The 19,661-nt window shown below is 26.2% G+C and overlaps 1 protein-coding gene across 2 annotated transcripts; it reads left to right on the plus strand.

Annotated features, from left to right (window-relative positions):
- Positions 1-16,274: 16,274 nt before the first annotated feature.
- On the plus strand, positions 16,275-18,225 carry LOC101507777 (AT-hook motif nuclear-localized protein 15-like). 2 transcript variants are annotated; one of them, XM_012713060.3, is made up of 2 exons: positions 16,275-16,718; positions 16,912-18,225. In XM_012713060.3, exon 2 carries the CDS (start codon positions 16,930-16,932, stop codon positions 17,941-17,943), a length of 1,014 nt encoding a protein of 337 aa, XP_012568514.1. In that variant the 5' UTR covers positions 16,275-16,718; positions 16,912-16,929; the 3' UTR covers positions 17,944-18,225. The 2 variants fall into 2 exon arrangements, with proteins under 2 accessions (XP_012568514.1, XP_012568515.1); XM_012713061.3 differs by having other exon boundaries at positions 16,930-18,225.
- The last annotated feature ends 1,436 nt before the right edge of the window (positions 18,226-19,661 follow it).

Raw genomic sequence — 19,661 nt, forward strand, 5'->3', positions numbered from 1 at the left:
GTTTGACTTCTTTTTCGTAAGTCTTAGAGGTGCCAACTTCTTCATTTTGAACTTCTAAATCTTTGTTTGTATCCATTTAACTACAACAAGTTCAACATGCACTTTAGTATAACATCAACAAGCTCAACATGCATCATGCATTATTATAAACAAACTCAACATGTATCAGTATATCTTAAAAAAGCTCAACATGCATTTTAATGATTACAAAAAATTTATAACATCAATACCTGAATAATGGTTCGAAGAAAGATGAAATGTAAAGAAAAGAGGGAACGCAGAAAGTTCACAGAAATATGATTCAAAGAAATAGGATATTGAAGAAATACGTAATGAGGGTTACATATTTCAATGAAAATATATTGTGTGAAATGGGAGAGATGATCTTGGATGGAAATAAGGTTCGAAATGAAGGAGATGATCGTGGAAATAAGGTTCGTAATGGACGGGATGATAGGGTTTGCAAAAGAAGAGAAGAAATGAAGGTTGAGATGAAGGTTACGTAATGAAGAGGAAACTGAAGAGGTAACTGTTATATATACGTAACACTTTTACAGCGCTTTTTATAAGCTTTTTACAGCGCTTATTTTGTAAAGCGCTCTAAAAGGCTTCTTTAGTTAAATTTTTAAAAGGCTCTTTTACAGCGCTTCTTCTCAAAAAGCGCTGTAAAAGACCTCCGCGTGTTATTATGTTATATGAATGCCTTTTACAGCGTTTTCACACATAAGCGCTCTAAAAGGCTTATTTAGTTAAATTTTTAAAAGGCTCTTTTACAACGCTTTTTTCAAATAAGCGCTGTAAAAGACCTCCGTGTGTTATTATGTTATATGAATGTTTTTTAAAGCCTTTTACAGCGCTTTTCCACATAAGCGCTCTAAAATGTCTCTTTATGTTAATTTTAAAAGGCTCTTTTCCAACGCTTTTTTCAAATAAGCGCTGTAAAAGACCTCCGTGTGTTATTATGTTATATGAATGTTTTTTAAAGCCTTTTACAGCGCTTTTCCACATAAGCGCTCTAAAATGTCTCTTTATGTTAATTTTAAAAGGCTCTTTTCCAACGCTTTTTTCAAATAAGCGCTGTAAAAGACCTCCGTGTGTTATTATGTTATATGAATGTTTTTTAAAGCCTTTTACAGCGCTTTTCCACATAAGCGCTCTAAAATGTCTCTTTATGTTAATTTTAAAAGGCTCTTTTCCAACGCTTTTTTCAAATAAGCGCTGTAAAAGACCTCCGTGTGTTATTATGTTATATGAATGTTTTTTAAAGCCTTTTACAGCGCTTTTCCACATAAGCGCTCTAAAATGTCTCTTTATGTTAATTTTAAAAGGCTCTTTTCCAACGCTTTTTTCAAATAAGCGCTGTAAAAGACCTCCGTGTGTTATTATGTTATATGAATGTTTTTTAAAGCCTTTTACAGCGCTTTTCCACATAAGCGCTCTAAAATGTCTCTTTATGTTAATTTTAAAAGGCTCTTTTCCAACGCTTTTTTCAAATAAGCGCTGTAAAAGACCTCCGTGTGTTATTATGTTATATGAATGTTTTTTAAAGCCTTTTACAGCGCTTTTCCACATAAGCGCTCTAAAATGTCTCTTTATGTTAATTTTAAAAGGCTCTTTTCCAACGCTTTTTTCAAATAAGCGCTGTAAAAGACCTCCGTGTGTTATTATGTTATATGAATGTTTTTTAAAGCCTTTTACAGCGCTTTTCCACATAAGCGCTCTAAAATGTCTCTTTATGTTAATTTTAAAAGGCTCTTTTCCAACGCTTTTTTCAAATAAGCGCTGTAAAAGACCTCCGTGTGTTATTATGTTATATGAATGTTTTTTAAAGCCTTTTACAGCGCTTTTCCACATAAGCGCTCTAAAATGTCTCTTTATGTTAATTTTAAAAGGCTCTTTTCCAACGCTTTTTTCAAATAAGCGCTGTAAAAGACCTCCGTGTGTTATTATGTTATATGAATGTTTTTTAAAGCCTTTTACAGCGCTTTTCCACATAAGCGCTCTAAAATGTCTCTTTATGTTAATTTTAAAAGGCTCTTTTCCAACGCTTTTTTCAAATAAGCGCTGTAAAAGACCTCCGTGTGTTATTATGTTATATGAATGTTTTTTAAAGCCTTTTACAGCGCTTTTCCACATAAGCGCTCTAAAATGTCTCTTTATGTTAATTTTAAAAGGCTCTTTTCCAACGCTTTTTTCAAATAAGCGCTGTAAAAGACCTCCGTGTGTTATTATGTTATATGAATGTTTTTTAAAGCCTTTTACAGCGCTTTTCCACATAAGCGCTCTAAAATGTCTCTTTATGTTAATTTTAAAAGGCTCTTTTCCAACGCTTTTTTCAAATAAGCGCTGTAAAAGACCTCCGTGTGTTATTATGTTATATGAATGTTTTTTAAAGCCTTTTACAGCGCTTTTCCACATAAGCGCTCTAAAATGTCTCTTTATGTTAATTTTAAAAGGCTCTTTTCCAACGCTTTTTTCAAATAAGCGCTGTAAAAGACCTCCGTGTGTTATTATGTTATATGAATGTTTTTTAAAGCCTTTTACAGCGCTTTTCCACATAAGCGCTCTAAAATGTCTCTTTATGTTAATTTTAAAAGGCTCTTTTCCAACGCTTTTTTCAAATAAGCGCTGTAAAAGACCTCCGTGTGTTATTATGTTATATGAATGTTTTTTAAAGCCTTTTACAGCGCTTTTCCACATAAGCGCTCTAAAATGTCTCTTTATGTTAATTTTAAAAGGCTCTTTTCCAACGCTTTTTTCAAATAAGCGCTGTAAAAGACCTCCGTGTGTTATTATGTTATATGAATGTTTTTTAAAGCCTTTTACAGCGCTTTTCCACATAAGCGCTCTAAAATGTCTCTTTATGTTAATTTTAAAAGGCTCTTTTCCAACGCTTTTTTCAAATAAGCGCTGTAAAAGACCTCCGTGTGTTATTATGTTATATGAATGTTTTTTAAAGCCTTTTACAGCGCTTTTCCACATAAGCGCTCTAAAATGTCTCTTTATGTTAATTTTAAAAGGCTCTTTTCCAACGCTTTTTTCAAATAAGCGCTGTAAAAGACCTCCGTGTGTTATTATGTTATATGAATGTTTTTTAAAGCCTTTTACAGCGCTTTTCCACATAAGCGCTCTAAAATGTCTCTTTATGTTAATTTTAAAAGGCTCTTTTCCAACGCTTTTTTCAAATAAGCGCTGTAAAAGACCTCCGTGTGTTATTATGTTATATGAATGTTTTTTAAAGCCTTTTACAGCGCTTTTCCACATAAGCGCTCTAAAATGTCTCTTTATGTTAATTTTAAAAGGCTCTTTTCCAACGCTTTTTTCAAATAAGCGCTGTAAAAGACCTCCGTGTGTTATTATGTTATATGAATGTTTTTTAAAGCCTTTTACAGCGCTTTTCCACATAAGCGCTCTAAAATGTCTCTTTATGTTAATTTTAAAAGGCTCTTTTCCAACGCTTTTTTCAAATAAGCGCTGTAAAAGACCTCCGTGTGTTATTATGTTATATGAATGTTTTTTAAAGCCTTTTACAGCGCTTTTCCACATAAGCGCTCTAAAATGTCTCTTTATGTTAATTTTAAAAGGCTCTTTTCCAACGCTTTTTTCAAATAAGCGCTGTAAAAGACCTCCGTGTGTTATTATGTTATATGAATGTTTTTTAAAGCCTTTTACAGCGCTTTTCCACATAAGCGCTCTAAAATGTCTCTTTATGTTAATTTTAAAAGGCTCTTTTCCAACGCTTTTTTCAAATAAGCGCTGTAAAAGACCTCCGTGTGTTATTATGTTATATGAATGTTTTTTAAAGCCTTTTACAGCGCTTTTCCACATAAGCGCTCTAAAATGTCTCTTTATGTTAATTTTAAAAGGCTCTTTTCCAACGCTTTTTTCAAATAAGCGCTGTAAAAGACCTCCGTGTGTTATTATGTTATATGAATGTTTTTTAAAGCCTTTTACAGCGCTTTTCCACATAAGCGCTCTAAAATGTCTCTTTATGTTAATTTTAAAAGGCTCTTTTCCAACGCTTTTTTCAAATAAGCGCTGTAAAAGACCTCCGTGTGTTATTATGTTATATGAATGTTTTTTAAAGCCTTTTACAGCGCTTTTCCACATAAGCGCTCTAAAATGTCTCTTTATGTTAATTTTAAAAGGCTCTTTTCCAACGCTTTTTTCAAATAAGCGCTGTAAAAGACCTCCGTGTGTTATTATGTTATATGAATGTTTTTTAAAGCCTTTTACAGCGCTTTTCCACATAAGCGCTCTAAAATGTCTCTTTATGTTAATTTTAAAAGGCTCTTTTCCAACGCTTTTTTCAAATAAGCGCTGTAAAAGACCTCCGTGTGTTATTATGTTATATGAATGTTTTTTAAAGCCTTTTACAGCGCTTTTCCACATAAGCGCTCTAAAATGTCTCTTTATGTTAATTTTAAAAGGCTCTTTTCCAACGCTTTTTTCAAATAAGCGCTGTAAAAGACCTCCGTGTGTTATTATGTTATATGAATGTTTTTTAAAGCCTTTTACAGCGCTTTTCCACATAAGCGCTCTAAAATGTCTCTTTATGTTAATTTTAAAAGGCTCTTTTCCAACGCTTTTTTCAAATAAGCGCTGTAAAAGACCTCCGTGTGTTATTATGTTATATGAATGTTTTTTAAAGCCTTTTACAGCGCTTTTCCACATAAGCGCTCTAAAATGTCTCTTTATGTTAATTTTAAAAGGCTCTTTTCCAACGCTTTTTTCAAATAAGCGCTGTAAAAGGAAGCGCTTTCGCGTATCAGTTACAACGCTTTTTTCACAAGCGCCGTAAAACACATGCGCTTTCATTGAATTTAACTACCTATTACAGCGCTTTTTTGACAAGCGCTGTAAAATGGACGCTGTTAAATGTCATTTTTGGCGTAGTGGTATCTCTAATAATTGTTAGTTATAGTTTGAAATTTATACTATAATCTACAACTATATATTTAGAGAATTCAAAAACAAAGGAGTATATATATTAAATATAAAAGGTTTAGTAAATATTTATATATGTGTATTAATTAAGATGTTTTTAGAAATGTGTTTAAAGTTATTTATTAGTATTTAATTTCTAAGAGGAGATTTTGATGTTCTGAAGATAAAAAATTTTGAATCAATTTCATATTATTGTTTTAAAGTGAAGGCAATTGTAAATAAAATGAAGAGATGTAGAGATAAAATATTTATATAATAGAGAAGATTCTTTATTTTTTAACTTCAATGTTGGAATATATGTTTTATTGAATAACTAGGAGATTCTTTGCAAGCTCAAGAAAAAAAAAATTGAAGAAAAAAATAAGACACCATTACAATATATTTTCAACATAAAATCTCGATGAAGCATGCCAGAGAATTAAAGCGGAAGAGAGAGAATGGTGTGGTCATGACCAAGAGGAATGAGACAACAATTATGAACCGAGAGTTTGTGGAGAAGAAAGAATTAAAGAGGTTAAGACAATACAACAAAAATAAACAAATAAATAAATAATAAACAAAAATAAACCAATAAATAAATAATAACAATATATGATTGCATCTTCAGGACCTTCTTTAAAAATTTAATAATTGTGGTATGATATAAGAAGTTTGAATTTGATATTTTATTTTTATTTTTACTTTTGTATAAGTCTTATAATAATAATAATAAAATTAATAATTATATTAATGTGATATTAATAATTCATATACTTTTTATATATAATCAATTCATTTTGAATTTTATGATTAAAATAATAATAATGAATTTTATTATATTTGTGTGATCAACGTATTTTTGTACGACGATCTCATTTAGCAATCATCTCATCAAGAGATAATTTTTTTGAAATTTTAAAGATGAACAATTGTTGGTAAAAGAAATTATTATGAAAAATATTGTAAATTTTTTATTCTTTCTCACAAATTGTAAAGACTACAAAAGGCTAAATTACATTTGTGGTCCCTTAACTTAATTTCAAGTAACATTTTAGTCCTTTATCTTTTTTTTTCCCGACTTAGTCCTTTATTTTAATTTTAAATAACAATTTGATATTTTATGTTTTAAAATTTCAACAACGTTATCCTTTTTTAAACAAAAATTCAAAAAAAAAAATTCAATCAAAACTCATAAAATTAATTATATTCTTCAATATAATACAAATTTCATCAAATCCGTAATGCAAATCTTCAAATAAACTCATATTTTCATACTTTATTTGATATTATTAGAAATAAATGACTAAATCGGGAAAAAAAAATAAGGGACTAAAACATTACCTGAAATTAAGTTAAGGGACCACGAATGTAATTTAGCCACTAAAAAATAACAAAGTAGAAAAGTTTGTCAAAAAAAGAAAAAACAAAAAGTAAAAGAGTTGATAAACAAAACATTGTTGTTATCTAGAATTCTAATTTTAATATAAGAATAAAAACTAAATGTTCAACCATAAAACTCAACAATTTCTAAATTTAGAATTTAAAACTTAGTGTTTAAGAAGAAAAAAACATTCGGCTACTCAAATTTTGACATTTTTACATTATATAATTTTTTATAACACATTCTTTTACTAAATAATTGTTTATACTATATATAAAAACAAAATTTCGGTACTCTAAAAATTTAATCGTGTTCTTTTACTAAATAATTGTTTATACTACATATAAAAACAAAATTTTGGTACTCTAAAAATTTAATCGTGTTCAATCGCATACTCTAAATATATTCAGAATGGACATAGAGATCTCTAAAATGTAATCTAATATTTGTTTTAAATCAAAAACAAATAAAGTGTATTATTTACATAGTCGCATAAGAAAAATATTAACAAATATTTTAAGAACACATGTTAAAAACTAAATATATAAATTGTATTTTATATATTTAATTTCTTAAAAATTTATTTTTAAATATAAATTTCTATATTTTTTATTCTTAAATACATATATAAACAAGACTATTTTAAAAAATATATATAGAATAAAACTAACTAACTAATAACACACAAATTTGGATTTTCTAGAATTTCACATTCACATAGTTAAAGAATTAGTGTTCTTTCAATCGAAATCGAACTATTTAAAATAATGCAAAATTTTCAGACAAAAGAAACTGTAAATTTTAATCTTAATTTTACAATTAAAAATATCAAAGATAAATAAAAATAGGTCGATTTGAATGAAAACCATTTTTGTCTGGACTGATAAATGCGGAGAATCCACATTGAAGTACAAGTTTAGTTGTCACATAGCGAAAGCAACTTTACTTTGTAGCATTTAAATCAGGGTGACGGTTAGGTTGGTCCTATATATAAATTGGTCCATCATAGTCTCATTATACACAGTCGTTCCGATTTTGAGATACTCCACACAATTTAATATTCCATCCAACGGGGGCAGTTTCTTTTGTATTGTCTAAGATAAAAATATAAACAAAATAGCTCTGGCGATTGTTAACCCCCAAAAAGCTCTGCGATTCAAATTAAAAATTGTGAATTTACTTTTTTCAATTTTAGAAATAGATGATAAATAATATAGTAATTAATTCATACATTAATATTTATGAGATTCAGGGTGAATTTGAGACATTACGTCTAACTTAATAATATTAGTATTTTTATTATAATAGTTAAGATGAGTAGTTTGATAAAATAATTTTTTTTTAATTATTTTATTTTATAATGTATAGAAAATCTTAAAACATTTATTTTGAGACGGATGGAGTATGTATTCATTATTCTTGTAAACAATATATCAATTATTCGATTTTTTTTTATTCAAAAAGTTATTAGATTTTACTTTTATATATTATTAATATAAATTTTTTTAAAGTACTCTTAATCAATTATAATTGTTAAATTATTTAAATATTTTACTTTAACTATAATTACTATAAAGTCATACATACTAATAATGAAATTTTATCGATGTCGTAAAATATCTTACTTTGATAGTATATGTGTATGCCAAATAGTTTAATAAGTTTAACTTTCATATATTTTTGTAATCTTTTTTAACGTATTTGACTTAAAAAGTTGTTACGATAAAAATTAAAATTTTAATGATATGACAATTGTCATTAATTGATATTATAAAATTCTTTGGACCGTTATCTTTTATTTGTTATATATAACTTAAAATGAAACATATAAAATATAAGCATAATTGTGAAGAGAAAATATATTAAATGTTTGATTTTATCAGTGATAATTTGTTTTGTGTATGATAGTAGTTTTAAATTTTTTATCAATGAGAACTTGTTTTGTGTATGATAATTCAATCTCATAAATGATAATATGTCTCGTATATGATATTTATTTTGAATTTCTTATGAGTAAAAACATATATAATGTATGATAGTTCAATCTCATTGATCAAGAACATGTATTGTGTATGATATTTATTTTGATATTTTTATCAATTAAAACTTATTTTGTGTGTGATCGTTCAATCTCAAAATTAACAATTTGTTTTATGGACAAATTTTGTGTTTTTCTCTCTTTCTTTTCACTCACTTGTTCTTTTCTCTCTTTCTTTTGACTATTTTTTTATTTTCTCTCTTATGTTTCACTTTCTTTTTCTTTTTGGATTCATCCTCACCAACCCCTCTTATACGCAAAGGAGCAACAATAATTTTGTGTTCTTTATATATACAAGAGAACTTATTTGTATAATCATTATAGTTGATTTTCTTATCATACTGTCATGGTCTTCCAAGAAGTAAATAATATGATCTTGTTTGTCATGAATTACTTTAAAGATAATTCTAGGTTGGAAAGTTACATATTGCAGTCGTAATATAATTATTTTCATTTTTATGTTGATAAAATAGAAAATAAATTTTAATTAATTCTTTGTTAATAAATATGTGTCTCGTGCGTGATTTTTATAGTAAATTCAATATATTATAACTATGCTCAATTTTATTTAGATGATATCAAAAAAATACTAATTTGTTTTTGGTACAATAAAAAATACTAAATTATAAAACTAAAATGTTAAAAAATTATAGTTAATTAGTATATTATAAATATTCTCATTTTTATGTCGATGATATTAAAAAAAGTAATAATTTTAACTAATTATCTAGTGATAATTATTTATCTCTTGTACGATATTTATAATAAATTATAATTATTCTTATTTTTATTAAGAATATATTAAAAATATATTAGTTTTAATTAATTAATTAACAATAAACATTTATCTTATATATCAATTGTAACCGTACATTCTTATGATTTCTTTAGCGATTCATTTGCGATAAAAAAGTAACATGAAAAAATATGAAATTTAGACTATTAAAAATAATTTTATCAAATACTCTGGTGTTATACTATTTTCATATTACGATGATCGTTATTTAAGTTTTTATTATATGTATTAAGAAATATAATAATTAGACGATAAAAAAAATTATTTTAATAAATTTTACATTTTAATTGTTGATAATTTTTTTATTATAATCAATGTAAAGTACAACAATATTTTATAAATTATACACAAAATAATTATTGAAAAATAATATTAAAAAATTAAAATTATATTAAAAATTATATTTATTTTAAAATAAATTATTTTTTTACTAAATTGACAGTTTGTCCAATTGTTTGTATATATTAGATAGTAAAAAGAAAGTGTCACCAGTTCAAATATTAAATTGAGTACAGTATTTGAACGGTTATGTAGTTATGTATTATGAGAGTATAGTGGACCAAAGACCTTATCACTTATGAAGGCTGCTATGTCTGTGACACAGTAAAGAGAACACGCAAGTTGCAAGACTTGCAACTTGCAGCTCCCCAATCCCACAAAACTTCATTCAACTCCCCTTTATCTTTTTTCTAACTCTGAATTTCTCTGATTAAACTGACTAGGCACACCTACTTCACACTTCAACTCTACCTTTCCTTCACTTGGAGTATAATTAGATGATCAATTATTTTATTCAACTTTCATTAACTGCCTAGTCTAAATCTACAAGATTGGCATAATTTTTAACTCTTTTATTAAAATGTCTTTAATATTTTATTTATCACAAAATATAAATATAAATTAGTGAAAGAAAATTACTCATTTCGTAATATTGACACGAAAATATAAATTTTAATTAATATATTAATAAAAAAATTAAATTAATAAAAAATTTAATATTAGATTCATCTATTTATCTAAAATTTTATTATGCGATGTGAAAAAACAAGTCATAAATAACTTGACAAAACAAACTTCTATATTAACAAAATAGACATTGTCTGAGAAATTTTAAAACATGTCATATGAAAATAAAATATAAAATATGACATAATAATATAAGTTTTTGTGTAAAAATAATATTTATTGGTTTATGTAATTTTAAATAAAATTATAATAAAAAATATGACTTAACAATATAAGATTTTTGTATGAAAATAATATTTATTGATTTATGTGATTTTAGATAAAATTATAAGGTTTAGAAATACAATAAAAAATTACTTGAAAATATACAGTTTGTATTGGGAGAAGGCAACTTTTTCTTTTTATATTGAAAAAGTAGTTATTGATTTTTGTGATTATAAAGGATGTTTTGTCATTTAAAGAGACATTGTGAGAATAAGATGATATCTTTTTAATTAGTAGAACGATTCATTATTTGTGTGAAATATAATTTTAGCGATGATAGTATAATAATTTATATGGCACTAATTTTCTTATATTAATAGTTGACTATCTATTTTAATATAAGGGCTTATATATGTCTCTCTTTATAGCACTTTACAATGAATGGAGAATAACAATTAACAAAAGTAAATATTTTCAGGGTCTTGGATATCACAAATTCATGGAATTTAAAATAAATAAAAAGCTTTTTATGGAAGCTATGAAAAAAGATTTTTTAATTAAAAAACTATTTTTTTTTAAATTATTGAAAGAACCCAATTATGTCATTTTGCAGTAAAAAGGTAATATAATTAGAATAAATAAATTAAAATTATTATTTTAATACAAGAAAACATAAATGAAAAACGTAACTTATTAAAAGTTGACAAAGAGACAATAAAAGTATAATCAAGTAAAATTAAAGAGAAAAAGGAAAAAATAAGTAGAAAGAAGATAGATAAAATATTTAAAGAAAATATAAAAGTGAAAAATAAAAAAATGAAAAAATTATATCAAAATTAAACGAAATTTTGTGAGAATCTTAACCACCACAAAACCACCAGTTTCAAACCGATTTTTATTAAAATCAAGTCGAACTGGTTTTTACTGAATTGTTTAATATCGGGTTTTCAGTAAATTTTTAAAAGATTGATTTTTAAATTAGTTTTTAAGAACAAAAATGGAATAGAATAAACCTAATAAATACTAAAATGAACTAAAATCTTAATTCATAAGACGTATGCACTTATTGGACAAACTACGTTGACTAAGAACCAAAATAAACTAGAATACACCTTGTAAAGACTAAAATGACTTAAAATCTTAATCGATTTATGCATTTATTAGACGAACTACATTGACTAAGAACTAAAATTGACTTGAATAAACATAGTAAATACTAAAATTACCTAAAATCTTAAGACATTCAGACGTATACACTTATTGGACAAACTACAATGACTAACAACAAAAATATACTCGAATAAACCTAGTAAAAACCAAAATGATATAGAATCTTAATTCATTGTGACTTATGCACTTATTGGACGAATTACAATTACTAAGTACCAAAATATACTAGAATAAACTTGGAAAAACCCAAAATAGCCTAAAATTTTAATTCAATGAGACTTGTGCACTTATTAGACAAACAACATTGACTAAAAACCAAAATGAACTAGAATACACCTAGTTAAGACTAAAATGACCTAAAATTATATTTAAGACTAATTTTAAGCGACGGGGACGAGAATGGTTACGTCAAAGGTAAAATGAGAAGGATTACAATGTCAGAGATGACGACAAATATGTTGCACTACAACCAGAGATAGTAGGAAGAAGAGAGCAGAGGTCAAATTGGTTTGGTGCTAGGGTTCAACAATTTTGAATTTTGGGGCTAGGGTTTAGTTTTTTTTTTTTTTTTTTTATGGTTCAATGAAAAAAATTATTCTATGATTTAGATTACGAAATAGTTTGAAAGTTGTTCAAACTAGTTTTTTTTTTTAAAGTCTTGTTAACCAGCATTTTTAAATTTATGGTGTAGTTCATAAACCATTTAATTGGTTTGAGCTTGTGTGGTGCAATGCAATTCAATTTATCAATGCAGTGCAATTAACTATATTTTTTTGCACATTCCTACTCCCATGTTGACACAACTTGCACATAAGGTAACATAGTTTTTCCATTAAAAAATCACTTGAACCACTTTAATGGCGGTTATTTCAATAATTCATTGTATCGTCACTAAATGACATTTCATTGGAGGTAATTGGAGTGGTTTAGGAACCTTCGTGAGACAAATATTGTAGCAATTTGAACCACAACAGTAGAAAAATTAAGTTGTCCTAGTTTACCTCTTTTGTAGTATATGCCACATATATATTATAAAATCGACAAAATATCTCCTACAATCTCTTAACTTAATTTCAGATAATAATTAAGTCATTTATGTTTTATTTTTTATCTGATTTTTTATATTTTAAAATGTCAACAATATTATTGTATTTTATATAAATTCAGAAAATTCATTATCAATTTCAAGAAAATTTATATATTTAACAAATCATTAACTCAAATATTAAAATAAATTCATATATTCATCTCTAACAACATCAAATTCATGAAATAAATAACTCACACTTTAAGATTTGATTCCTAAATCACAAAAATAATAGTTTATTCTTCTTCTTTCTAGCTTCTCCATATCCCTAACATAAATCTTAAAATGTAAGTTTTTTATTTGATGGATTTGATGTTGTTGGAGATAAAAATATGAATTTATTAGAAGATTTGAGTTATGAATTTGATGAAAATATAAATTTTGTTGAAGATGACTACTAATTTTCTGAATTTTGTTTGAAGATAATGATGAATTTTCTAGATTTTTATATAAAAAAAATTATTGACATTTTAAGTTATAAATGATCAAATCGTTATTTTAAACTAAATAAAAGATCAAACTGAAAAAAAAAAAAGTATGAAGTTTAAATTATTACATGAAATTAAATTAAATATCGTATGAGATATTTTTTCTATTAAATTTTCAATTACAAATTTTTTATAGCAAATAAAGACTATGCACATTGATTTATGTCTAAAAATAATATAAATTCGTTAAATATAGCTCGAACATGTGGATAAACTAAAAAAACTATTAGATATTATATGAATATGCGGTCATACAATCATATGGGCCAAAATATCATCATTTATGAATGAACTAAAAATTACGATCAATTGTGAGACTCACTAAATGTAATATAAAATCTAAAAAAAATCCACCATTAAAGTTACTAGGGCGTTGAGGTGAAAAAGTAGTATAATTACCTAACTAACAAAAACAAATGACTCTTGTTATTATACTACACAAACGAAACAATATATAAGAAGAATCACACAAGTAGAACAAGCTTAACAAATCAAAGAAGATATAGAAAAATAAAACTACACAGATATCACAACAAGTTCATATGCAGCTTCATCATTATTTCATTCAATCTAGTGTAAGAAATAAGGAAAAATGAAACGTACTATAGATATTATCGGTATTAAGGTATAACATGACATAGGTGGTCGTGAATGGAAGATGTCAAATATTTAAAGGTGACCACACTTGAGAATGTAAAGTATTAGATAAATTGAAAATGGATTTTGGGTGATTTCAAGAACAAACGGGTTATAGTTCACAAATAAAAGGAAATTTGATACCTACGAGGGACTAATTTGTCCCTTTTTGGAAGAATGACTTAGAAGTAAGTATTATGTCCTCAATGGATTAAATGATCATATTCTAAATAAATTTATCCAAAAATTCATATGGTATGAACATTAAATTTTGAGTTGGAATTTAAAAAGAATCTTTTAATCCATCCACATAAATATGATCGAGCTAACGACAAACTAACTCAATCGGATTTTAGATAATTTATGTAAACTTGTATTAATAAAATATTTATTTAAATTAAACCACTATCAATTATTAAATGCAAAATATAAAAAATTATGACTACTTTGCATATTTTTGTTGTTAAAAATTAAATATTATCAATTAAAATTAACAAAAAACAACTAACATAAAAATAATATATACACACGTGTTAATTTTATTTACTAAGTTTATTTTTCTATTAACAATTAAATATTTGTTGAATTTTAATTTTTATATAGTTATTATATATACGTGCACGTATTAAATCTTTATCTAAAAATAATTAAATAGTTACTATTAATTAACAATAAAATAGTAATTTCTCCATACCAATCTATATAAATGCTCGAATCAACAAACGTATTTAGAAATGAATTCACGATATAACTAAAAGTTTTATCATCAAATGGACGATTATGCTGGTCAATTTTTTTAAAAAGGTATTAAGTTATATATTTAAACCATTCGAATAGACTATCAAAAAAGTCTTACGACCAAACGTAAATATGGCGTAAGCTAAGATTAAACCAGATTTATTGATTAAATAAATGAGATAAAAATTGTTTAAAAATATTCTTTTGATCTAAAAAATTGAACTAATTAAGACCGTTAAGAAACTCTTTCAAGCCTAACAACCTAACTTATATAAATAAACAATAAATACTAATTTGAATTGTATTATTATTATTATTATTATTATTTATATTAATTTTGTACATTAGCTTAAAATTATGCTTATTGACATTTTCAATAAATTTATCATGTCGATTTACAAAAAGGCTTGAAGCATATGCTAATTTATGAATAAATTTATAACTAATAATTAAATTTCTTACATCAAATTAGACTATTATGTCAGTTATAATGTCCTAAATGTTATATATAGAAATAGAAATAGAAATATAAATTAGATTAAGATTTTAGAAAATATTTCAAATTACATATTTTTATTTTACCTCTAATCTACTCATTTTTTTATACTATGCTTTAATTATTATTATATACACAATCTTTTAAATATTATTATACTTTATATTAATAAAAAAATTTTACTAACAATTAGTATAAAAATTTAGTAAATTAACTTATTTTTTTCTTCTAAATATTATATTTCTTAATAATTTATAAACTTACACTTATACACCTAAATGTATAACTTACTAATTACACCAACTACAATATAAGTGAATATAAATTAACAAAATACTCCATTACCAAGTATGCAAGAAGGCCAGTATTCCTAATTTATTTGGGCATTTAGATTAGACTCATAAAATATTTTGTCAAACTAACGTAATTTTTATAAACAAGCTTATATACATGAAAGAAAAAAAACCGTTCATATAAGTGAGCGACCAAAAAATTTGAGTTGGAATCATAATTAGATATATACGTGGATATATAATATAATAAAAAACTGTGGGTGGTTTAAGAACATGGGTAGTAATAATATATCTTAATTATTCAATAAATCATAATTTACTTAAATAATTTTGATTATTTAGTTTTTACGTTAATTAGCCTTGTGCTAATTTTTATTATTATATAATACAAAAATGTTTGCTAGATATTACATTAAATGAACTTCTTTTTAAGAATTTATTATTGTTAAAATATAGAAAAATTAAATTTTATATCTTTAGACTATTTAAATGTTAATTTTGATTTTGACTTATCTAAATTGGTAAAAGAAAATAATTATAGTTTTTATTTTTAAAAAAATTAGCATAAAACTTTAATGTTAAAATGAAATCAATTTATTTGTTCTCTACGTAGTTACATTTTTTTTTCTTCTTAACAATATAGCTTATAAATCATTTTTTTAATATTAATTTTGAATGAATTTGAATTTATTAAATAAAATTCAAGAAAGACCAAATATATAGTGAATTGGCTTGAAAACTAATATTAATTAAAATTACTTTTAAATGATCAAATACTTAAAATGATATAAAAATTTAAATTATTTTACCAAAAAAATGGTTCAATACATGAATGATTAAAAATGTTAAAAAATTTATTAAGGCAAGTCAAAATAAAATAATGAATTATTGTTTTCGGTCAAATTTCAATTTTATGAGAAAATATATTTAGAATTTTATAGAAAAATGATTAAAAAAGAAAAATAATTAAAAATTGATAATATGTTATGAATGTAAATTTTAGACCTTATAAAAGAAGTTCACACCAAAGACTTATACACAATGAAATATAGACTAGTTGGTTTCCCACGAGGTGCTCGAGCCAAAAGCCAACTGTTTTGGATTCCATCATTTTATAAAACAGTCCAAACAACAAACACATACTGTCATAACCATCAAACTCATATCCTCTCACTCTTTAGACCCATCCCTTATGGCCCCATTTTTTCTACCTCCATAATCATCCCTTTTTTGCAACTTGCTCTAAATTTATTTTTTTTATATTCAAGCCGCGTTTATTTAGTTAGGTGGCATAATAATAACAAGTGGAATAGTCCTTACATACTTTGGCTAGTTCAAAACCTTGAAATCATCACACACACCAAAAAAACAAAAAATTCTTCTTTGCTTGTTAGTCAAAGAAAAATCCACACAAACAGTTGCACCATTTTCTTACCCTTTTAACACAAACCACCAAATAAAGCACCACAAGTTTTTCAAGGAGAGGTTGTTTTTTTCATGTGAGTAAGCTTGCAACAAGGTTCCTACTTTAGTTTTTTTTTTTTTGTCTAAAAAAATAGTGTTTTTATTTTTCTTAAAGTGGGATTATAAACTTGGATAAGTGAAATAGATCTGAATATCCAAAAGTAGTAAAAAAATAAATTTGTTCTATATTTTTTTATATTTATTTTATTTTCTGGGTTTGTGAAAAAGGCTTTTTGGTTTTGAAAGATGGCGAATCGATGGTGGGATGGAAGAACAACAACGGAAGCAAACCCGGCCGAAGGAGAAAACCAAACCGGGTCGAACCGGATTGGGTTAAGAAGAGAGCAAGAGTTTCTCGATAGTAACAATAACAGTAATAGTAACGTTACGGTTACTCCAACAATCAGCAACACCAGCAATACTAACACTGTTAACGTTAACGGCGAAGACGAAAACAACAATGACCGTGACGGCGATGATAACAACACCGGCAGTGGACGCCGGCCACGTGGACGACCGCCGGGATCCAAAAACAAGCCAAAACCGCCGGTGGTGATAACGAAAGAAACTCCGAACGCTCTCCGTAGCCACATCATGGAAATCTCCGGCGGAAGTGACATCGCCGAGTGTATAGCGAACTTCGCTAACCGTCGCCATCGTGGAGTTTCGGTTCTCAGCGGCACAGGCGTTGTTACCAATGTCACACTCCGGCAACCGACGGCGCCGGGAGGAGTCATTTCACTTCCGGGGAGATTTGATATTCTGTCACTCTCCGGGGCCTTTTTGCCTCCGCCATCGCCGCCGGAGGCGACCGGACTGACCGTGTATCTTGCCGGAGTTCAAGGTCAGGTCGTCGGAGGAATGGTGGTAGGGTCGTTGGTTGCTTCGGGACCTGTGATGATTGTTGCTGCAACTTTTGCTAATGCTACTTATGAAAGGTTACCATTAGAAGATGAAGAACAACAAGGAGAAGAAGAAAATATTCAACAAGAGGTTAATAATAATACTAATAGTAATAATCATATTAATAATAATAATAATAATAATAATAATAATAATAATAATAATAATAATAATAATAATAATAATAATAATGAAGGTGGTTCTGGTTCTGGTTCAGCAAGTGGAAGTGGTGTTACTTCTCATGGATTAGGTGAACAACAACAAGTTTTCAATATGAATCCAAATTTGATGGGAAATGGTGGACACAATGTGGCACATGATGTGTTTTGGAGACCACCACCACCACCTCATTTTTGAGATTTGAAATTGGATTTTCATTACATTACTACATTACATTATTAATTACTTGTGTTACATTTATGTGATCAAGTTTTAGAGTGTTTTGTTGTGATGTCCTAGCTAGCAAGCAAGCAAGCAAAGGTTTAGGATGTTTTGTTTTGGTTTTTATAAGAATCCCTCCCCCATTTTCCTATAGTTTGTTTGTCTTGTAAACTTTTGTGGTAGTCTCTTATTGTCTACTATTTTGGGGATATAATATATTTATTATTACATTTATAACAAATTGTTTTTGTCTTGGAAGACTTCGTTTGTGATTGTGTAGTTTAGAATTTGGAATTTTTTCAATTTTACTTGAGGAGTTGATAGTCTCTCATTGAATTGAATCACCGATATGATTAAATATTCAAGTGGGTCATTCAAATTATAGGAGTGTAAAATGAGTTATGACATTGTTTGAATACTAAAATGTTAAGGGGAATTTTATGGCATATTTGAAAATTAATATATTAATACTAATAAATTAAATTATTAATAGTTGAATGACATATTATTTATAAATGGGTTTGACTATATTTTAGTTTTAATATTATTAAATTTTAAATTTTATTTTTTGAATTTATTTTGATATGAAGTTTTCTGTTATATTTTTAATTAATATTAAAATTTTAAATATGAAATTAATTAATTTAATTAATGAAATTAAAATTAAATAAACAAATATATCAAACTCTTAATTCACTTAATTTTAATAAATCTTATAATAATGTTTACGTAAATAAATTAGCAAAAATTATTAATCAAAATATTAATAATACGGATATGTTTTTTAATGGTACCATAAAATTTGTAAAAATTTTAATCAAGTTAAAGCTTTGCCTTAATCTACTGTTAAATCTATCATAGATTCACTTAATTTCTAAAGAAAAATGTTTCTTATAGGGATTGATGATCTAACTCAACCATTGAATCCATTCACAACCACACTTTGTATTCCATCATATCCTTGGATTTTGTTTTTCTTCTATTAAAGTGTAACTGTTGCTTTTCTTTTCGAGAAGACTTAACACATGGCACAACTCATTTCTAAATCATTCATGATATTATTAATTTTATGTGATTTTATTCTCTTAATTTTTAAATACCAATGAAATGATGAATTTGATTAAAATCTCGCAATTTAATGATTTATTTTAGTTTTCTCCAGTGATACAATTAGATTGTGATACCATTTAATGGTGGTTATAAATGATAGGTATTCCCCCTCACTTTTATAAGTGTTGTGCGAGTTGAATTAGACCATGTCTTATAAATGGGGAAATGAATTATGATTGAATAAAAGAGAAGTACAAGAATATGTAAAGTGTGGTTTAAATAACGAAATTGTTAGGTTGAATACTATTATGTCAGTTCGAATTTAAAATTTTATAATTGTATGAGATTTATCATTTTATTTAGACAAAAAAAAAAAAGAGTTGGAGAAAATAGAAAAATAGACTACTTAAGAAATATTCTTATTTTTGGTGCAAAATTTTTACTTAAGAGAGTTGGGAGTTTCTTATTAGATAGAGGTATGATTGGATAGGAATATAATTTACAATTTGTATTTCTCTATATTTTTGGATTAAAAAATAGTATTATAACATAGCGTCAATATGAAAATGTAATATGATATTGCAAGAAAATTTCTTAAAGCCTCATTTTCAACATCATATATTATTTATAGTTGTATTTTAATT

This window comes from Cicer arietinum, chromosome 2 (genome assembly GCF_000331145.2).
Source record: "Cicer arietinum cultivar CDC Frontier isolate Library 1 chromosome 2, Cicar.CDCFrontier_v2.0, whole genome shotgun sequence".
Taxonomy (NCBI): domain Eukaryota; kingdom Viridiplantae; phylum Streptophyta; class Magnoliopsida; order Fabales; family Fabaceae; genus Cicer; species Cicer arietinum.

What these genes read in the sequence shown, in the direction of transcription:
- LOC101507777 (XM_012713060.3), top strand. Translation starts at nt 16,930, where the DNA reads ATGGCGAATCGATGGTGGGATGGAAGAACAACAACGGAAGCAAACCCG.